Consider the following 8,292-nt stretch of genomic DNA (forward strand, 5'->3'; position numbering starts at 1 on the left):
CCCAGTAGTGTGCCCACAATCGCCAAAAACAACTCTAGAATACCTTCAACATGTGATAATATAGAAAAGTGAATTTCGTTGAAAAAGCGAATTATATACTGAACAGCATTGAAAACGCACCAGCAATAAATCTTGAAATATTACAAAAACAACTTGAGCAATGACCGATTTTGATTAGAACAGACATAGACGGATTATTCACAAAGACGACAAAGGAAACAGGAATACCACACAGTAATTACAATTACGTCATCAGTGTAAGGAAGACACATAGGGTTAAAATAAAAAGTCAATATCAGGAATGTCCGCCATTGACAGCAACAAAGGCCATGCAACGTCTTCTCATTGATCGAATAAGTCTGTTCGGGGGCATTCCACTCTTGACGTAGTGTATCTTCAAGTTCTCTCAGGTTCTGTACATGCGGACGACGTGAGAGGCGTTGACACAGGTAATCCCATAGATGTTCAATTGGCGATAGATCGGGTGACAGGGCTGGCCATGGAAGCAGAGGCACAGGTACTGTGTTGAAACACGTGCTGTGTGCGCTCTTGCATTATCTTGCTGGAAGGTGTGCATATCCTGGTGCTGATGAAAGAACGGGATGACGTGATTTGCCAATATGTTATTCCTGTAGTTAAGGGCATTAACTCTTCCACGACAAACATGGTGTAGTTACACGATGTTGACCCGGACGTGGTCGATCTCTGGTGGTTCTTGTCTGCTGGTATCTGCTCAGTAGCCTGAGGACTGTTGACTGATGGCATTGAAACCGTTGTGCAACTACTCTACTTGACGTACCAACTTGAAGCTTGCCCAAGGCACGTTCACGTTCCTCTACTGTTAATCTTGGTATTTCTTGTGTCGGTACCCTTTACGCCTGCAGCAACAAGTGATGTGGCTTTTAAAGATCTGTCTTTTATAGCCCTATTCTGCATGCTTCCCGTGAAACACTATTTCTGAACTTTTCAATACCGTTTCTAACCACGTACTTTTAGCCTATTTGAAAGAAATTAAACTGTATGAAAAGATATAGATTTTAAATTTTGAATGTCAGTTTTCACTGTTTACTGTGATAAAGGACTGAAGTTTTAGTGATCGTCGTCATCACTTTTAAATAATATTGACTAAAGGAAATTGATTTTGTTTTTTTAGCCGCGAATAGCTGGAATATTGCTGATGCGGCTTAAAGCAACATTTGCTCACTCACTCACTCCCGTGAAACAAAACACGTTTTCAATGATGTGCACGCAATTTGTTGCGTTTTGGCGATTTCGCTCACAAAAAATTTAGGAATGTGTTTTGACGAGCTGTTCTTCTTCATGCTTCGTCCAGAACGTCGTATATTACTCATTCACTTATATATTTTCATATGACTTAAGCCCGGATAAAAATACATCCATGTTCAGTATATATTTTGGATTATACTTTCAAAAACACCAAACAAACTTTAAGCTGAGATTCAATCTTGCAGAAAGAAATACTTGAAATGTCATAATATCAACAATATGCAACAGCACATCGCGATTATGGGTTGTTGAATTTTTTTGTTGAAGCTTTTAAAATGTATTTTCACATCAGTAATATATCACACCTGCCATTAAAATCGCCATGCAATATGTTTCACACACAAAAGTGTCGCTGAAACATTGTGAAGGAATCACGATCAATTTAAAATGCTTTATGTCATGTTTTTGCCAGTTGACATAGAATAATGCTAATATTTGTGACTGGTATATTCAAATTGCCATTGTCAAAGGCTTGATCAGATTTGTAGTAGGTTATGTTTTCGTGAGCAAAAGAGACACTGTGTATTGATTTACAATCATTGTATATATAAATGTTTTCAGTGTGAAATAGATATGCATGTTGTAAAACCAACAACATTTAATGATATCTATAAGTAATTTATTTACATATATCAGGAGATTCCTTAAAAATCAAGATGTAATAAAGGAAAACGATATCATTAACTCAGCACTTCAAGGACTATGTATTGATGTGTTGTCTATGCCAATCCATGTTAAGGGAATGGCCTGTGTCATTGGGAGCTTGTGAGAAGGATGTAGAAAGTACTGCAATATTTCGTTTTCTATTCATTAACGCATTGACTTTATCCTGCTTTTCATATAAGCCATCTTTGATATTTTAAATAATTCAATATGAATTATTTAAACATTTCGTTTCAGAAAACAGTCGATAAATGACTCAAATCAACTACAAAATCTTACAGTAACGTTTATTTTCCAAACTGGGTAACATTTTGTGCAATGATGCCATTTACAATACAGATTTTATGCTTCCAGTTGTCACTGCGGCTATAATATGTTTTCATACATTACAGATACACAAACATACGTTTCACTCCTACTTTATTCAGCATGTACCTCGGAGAAATATGGCCCGAACTGTGCCATTGACTGCAGTTCCCGATATTGTAAGACAGCCTCGACTACTTGTGATGGACGTACAGGAGCGTGTCCTGGTGGGTGTGAAGATGGGTGGACAGGGATAGACTGTTCCAGACGTAAGTAAGATGGTGCCATTGTTTTGTGCTTCCGATAATCAAATATCATATCTTCTACATCAGCGCTGATTGAGCAAGAAATAAATATATTGCTGATGTTTTCTCCCCCGTTGGGACCAGGGGAAGAGGAGAATGTGTCCTCAGCACCCTATTGCTGATCGTAAAAGGCGACCGAATTGGGCAGCCTGTTTGCCGTGGGCTGCGACCCCGTGTCGGCAGAGGAAGCGAGTCTGGTTGTTTAGGGCGACAGAGCCGACAATAGTGCTCATTCGACCCATACTTTGCCTAGACGGGCGGTAGAATGGGCCCGATTCTATCAATCGGCTGGTCGTGTCGTGCCCTGTGCATACAATGATTCGCTCACACTTTTGGTATTTAAAAATAAATGAATTCTAAATGTCTCACATAGATGTCTCACATAGATATAAAACTAGTATAAAGCCCTCTGCCGAGGAGGCGGTTGCTCATGGGCCAATCTGGTGATGCTGACCTCCAAAGTCTGAACTTCTCCAATTGTTTGTCATGGGCCGAACCAGCCTGACCTTTAATTTGGTAGAATGCCATAGCTCTTCGTGTCAAATTTGAGTATACCACTCCTTTATCCTCGGTCTTTGCAGCTTGGAGATCCGTTGCAGCATAAGACTGTTCATGTTGACACTCCATGGTGGGTTGGAAAAAGGGGTGCATAAGTACTTTCCCTTTGATATGGCTTCCCAACACCCTGGTTAAAAAAGACGACACATTGAATCTGATGAGCTACTACGCCAATTCGATCCGACTGTTGGCTTCATTTCTTGGTTATTGAAGCTTTAGACAAAGAACCAGTGAAATTGAACCCATTTGCAATCTCCAAAGATATCATTGGTATCTGCGAAGAGGTTATAAATGTCACAATGCCTCTGTTCAAATTAAAAGAGTTTGTCCAAATGACGATTGTTGTCTCAATGCACAAAACACTGAACTTGTGTAAGGGCATTATCCGTGACAGAGCTCGCTGCCTGTCTGGCTTATCCGAAGACAATATAGCCTAGGAACTTGAACAAGAGTCGGTTACAGCTGTCAAAAGATTTGCTTTCAAGAAGGATTGTGTGGTTGAACCAACCAACATCTACTTTTTCACCTTCGTCCAAACGACTATCCCTGAATCTATCAAGGCTGGTTATTGTAACATCGGAGTGTAACTACTGCCAGATTGATTTAAAATGGGTCAAGTCTGTCCAGCCACTTCCTACTGCTTCAACCAATAAACCAGGTGTGACACCTTCGTAACACAAAACTGTAAAAGATGTTTAGTCTCAGACTCCGAAATCAACACCTGAACCAGAACCAGAAATTGTTAAACTTACAAACAAGGAAAGAAAATTATTGAAAAAGAAGCAGCAAAACGAACAGCTGCAAACACCAAAGGCATGCACCTCTCTTTGAGAGGTTCATAACTCTTTTGGTCCTCTGGACATGGAGGTAACGTGACATTTCACCTGTGGAAGCACCTCCATAAATCCACAACACATTATACAATGGAATTCCAGAGGTCCTAAGAGGAATTTTAATCCAAGATATTAAACCGTCAGCTTTTTGTCTCTAAGAATCATATCTGAAAACACAGATCCATTTTATATCCATCAGTACAGTTCTTACTACTTGTTTTCCCCTCCTGGTGATAAAGCTACAGGAGGTTCCTCTATCCTGGTGAAGCAGGGCATAATCCATAGTCCTGTTCCACTTAACACTACTCTACAGGCTGTTACTGTCCGTTTTACTTTAAACATAGTGTTTACACTGTGTTCACAGTATCTTCCACCTTCCTCAACTATCCATCAATCAGATCTTCAGCCCTGTATCATCATGGGCGACTTTAATGGTCATAATCTCCTTATGGTACTGATACAAATAATAAGGGAAAAGTCCTTGAAGATTTTATATCAAATAATGATTTATGCATCTTCAGTGATGGTTCTAATACCTATCTTCATCCTGTCACTGGCTCATTATCTGCCCTAGATCTTTCACTGAGAGATTCAAATATTTTAAATGAATTCGAATGGTCGGTCCATGATGACCTTTGTGGAAGTGACCATTTTCCAACACGACTTACAACTCTTAATCTGTCTGACGAGCCACCTTCAACAAGGTGGAACTTTACAAAAGCCAATTGGACTTTATTCTAAACATTATGTACAGAAAAACTAAAACCTGACACTTGCTGATCCTATGCAATTCTTTTTCAGATATATTAAATGCTCTTTGAGACTTCTACAAATGGTTTGATAATTAAATATTTCCGCTGACATCCGTCCACAACTTGAATAACGTTAATGCGCGACATACCTTTAAAAATACAAACGTCAATCCTGGAGGAACTATGTATCAAAGATCAATTACCGCAAACCCATGTCCAAGGTGTGGAACATGGTTCAGAAGATTAAGGGCACAGGATCTAAATCTGGAGTTCACCATCTCAAAGATGGGAATACACTTTTAACTACTAAATTTGAAATTGCCATCAAACTTGGTGAAATTTGGCAAATCATTCCTCATCATCAAATTATAACCCTCAATTTCAGAGGTTTCAAAAACACCAGGATATGAAAAAAAGTAAATTTTAACTCTGATAATGGTGTGGACTATAGTGAAACATTTTCACTCCATGAATTACATACTGCCTCAGGGCAAGCTCATGACACTACAGCAGGAGCCGACAGCATTCACTGTCATCTCCTGAAACACTTTCCCGATTCATTTCTGGAAACGTTACTTAGTATAATTGATGAAATATGGACAACCGGGAGTGTCCCTACTTCGTGGCACAATGCTATTATTATTCCTATCCCAAAGCCTGGACGGGATCATACAGATCCATCCAATTACCATCCAATATCCATCCAATATCATTAACTAGATGTGTATGTAAAACCATGGAGCGGATTGTCAACAATCGATTAGTGTGGTACTTGGAAAGCAATAACCTCCTGAGTGACATCCAGTGTGGTTTCCGAAAATAAACAGAAGTACATTTGACCATTTGGTGCATTTTGAATCTTTTGTTAAAAATTCCATTGCCAACAAACAACATACTGTATCAACCTTTTTCGATCTAGAGAAGGCACACGATACAACGTGTATAAATGGTATTTTAAAAAATTGCATGAATTTGGATTGAGGGGCAGATTAGCTCAGTTTTTATCTCATTTTTTAAACAACAGACAATTTCAACTACGAGTGGGGTCTACCCTGTCTGATCATTTCGATCAAGACCAGGGCGTCCCCAGGGCGTCAGCACACTATCAGTCACATCTTTCAGCATCAAAATTAATAGTCTCACTAAAGTATTAAACAAAGATGCAAGTGCCACCATCATTGGATACAGAACTGTCTCCTCAAGAATAACAGATTCTAGTTTAATTCTTACTGCTGAGGCCAAAGCTATCTTAACAGCTTTGTCCTATATCAAACATCAAACCCAATCTAAAAATTTCATCATCTTCTCTGATTCGTTATCTTGCCTTCAGGCACTTAAAACTGTCTCATCATCTCACCCTATTATCCTAGACTTTTTAGAACTATATAATGATCAATTTGGCCAATGTAACATCGTCTTTTGCTGGTTACCAAGTCATGAAGGCATAACAGGTAACTCAAAAGCCGAAGCTGCAGCTAAAGCAGCTCTTGACAAACCCTTATCTCCAATACTTATCCCGTACAGTGATTTCAAACCAACCATCAAGAGTTATACTCGGGATCTCATGCAAAAGAGGTGGTATACCCAGGTAGGAAGCAATAAACTTTACAAATTGAAACCAACAATCGGTCATACCTACTTTGGTTGTCAGTCGAGACATGACGAGGTCGTTTTACGACGATGTCGTATTGGCCACAGTTGGTTTACCCACAAATATCTGCTTAAGACAGATAAGCCGAACCTCTTAAGTGTATCCCTTGTGATGAAAGGTTCACAGTGAAGCATAAATTGCTTGTCTGTGTGGACTATGCAATCGCATTTACATTATCACATTATCAAAGCCTAAATCTGAAAGATCTCTTTTCCCATGCCAGCGGGCATCTCATTATCAACTACTTGAAAGAAGTTGATCTGTATAACAAATTTTAAATATGTATGTGAAAAATAAATGCTTATTTTTATACTTGGTGCGATGCTGTCATCAACTGACATTAATGAAGGCTCTGTCCAGGAGGTTAAGTATTGTAACATTATTGTCCCCCTGTGTGACACGTAATACTATCATAATCGATGTAACTATCATCAACCGGTGTTTGAAGCCAACTCATTGCTGAGTATTTTTTAATATTGGCTAGCATTGTAAATCCTGCTGGGATATCGTGCAGGAAGCAGAGACACCCTAAGTCCCCATGATCCCAGGAAGGTGGCCTGGCTTTGGTTACTGGTGAATTATAGCCAGTGTTTTTAAACTGTATACATGATATTGTTTTGATCAAATATGTTTCATAAATTGTTTTGAATTATAACTTGGCATAAATGACTCTAATGTGAAAATAGTAACTTGATGTTGGTCGGTGTATGGCTGAAATAATGCCGATGCGACATTACATTTTCACTCACTCACTCCTCACTGATATTTTCTTTTTCACAGTACTCTAACGAAGTTTGTTATACACACATGAGTGTTAGTTGTTCATGTCCCCAACCATTAGTTCTCGTACATTTACAGCAGACAAGAGTTTAAAAAAAGGTCAGATCACACGGTGCTGGATTCATGTTAATAATGTTCATTATGACCAACATAATATGATGGTTTTTTCTTAATCTTTAGTATTCAACATTTATGTTAGATTTCGTCCGTATGACTTTTTTCTGATACACATGTGTAACAGCTATGCCACGTTGGTCAACAAAACTTTAATCAGCAAAGTTTTAGATACGTTTGGAAAAGGTTGACAAGATTTAACATAGGCTTGATTTATAAGCTGGATGGACTGAATTCGTTTGTTCTACAGGTTCATTGTCCTTGTTTTCGTCGATTTGGCGATCTATCTCTGTACAACGACACTGACCCAAATGATAAAAAGTAATAATAAGCATGTTAAAGCATCACATAAATGTGTGATAATGAATATGCAAATGGGTGTTGTTGATTAAAGTTAAAAAATGTATTCTGAAGCAAACTGCCTAAAACAATAGGTTAAGTAATCCTAACTATCCTTTAATTTCAGCCTGTGTCGATGGGATGTATGGACAAGGATGTAACTACAGCTGCAGAAGCCGTCACTGTAGTACGACGTCATCTAACATTTGTAATCACGTGACTGGGAAGTGTTCCGATGGCTGTACCAGGGGTTTCATGGGAGATGACTGTTTACAAAGTATGCTTATTGTATTGATTAACATCTTAACTTAATACATTTCATAAGTGCCTTCTTTCATATGGGGTAAGAAATTTATGTCTGTCGTCTAAACAATCCGCTTGCAGGTGATAGTCAAGTAACATAAAAAATCAATCATATCACGGATTTTGCAGGAACATTCTTTTTTCAAACTTTTCAGTTCGTGTCAGGATGTAATGTATTGTTCATAATTCATGTTCAATATTCCACATCCATTACACTCTTCCATTTGGGGCAGGATACGCTCAGCTGTTCGAGAACACCCGGAAACATCAATATTTGATAGTGATTCATAACAACATATTTTTCGCAACACCTGGTGTCATCACAGATTTTCAGTTGTCCATTTATAAGCGTTTCACAGCTATTTCTCCCTATACGTCAAATTCTAGTCCATTTTGATGGA

At 38.5% G+C, this 8,292-nt stretch overlaps 1 protein-coding gene across 1 annotated transcript in view; it reads left to right on the forward strand.

The window, feature by feature from the left end:
• Positions 1–7,900, forward strand: part of LOC139478500 (angiopoietin-1 receptor-like) — a 70,570-nt gene extending 62,670 nt beyond the window's left edge. Inside the window, exons 4-5 of the mRNA XM_071260990.1 lie at positions 2,379–2,525; positions 7,716–7,900. Of these exons, the coding sequence (XP_071117091.1) occupies positions 2,379–2,525; positions 7,716–7,900 (332 nt within the window). The remainder of the gene's footprint in view (positions 1–2,378; positions 2,526–7,715) is intronic.
• Positions 7,901–8,292: the final 392 nt, after the last annotated feature.

This window comes from Haliotis cracherodii, unplaced genomic scaffold, assembly GCF_022045235.1.
Source record: "Haliotis cracherodii isolate W230 unplaced genomic scaffold, xgHalCrac1.p SCAF_4, whole genome shotgun sequence".
NCBI classification, from domain to species: Eukaryota; Metazoa; Mollusca; class Gastropoda; order Lepetellida; family Haliotidae; genus Haliotis; species Haliotis cracherodii.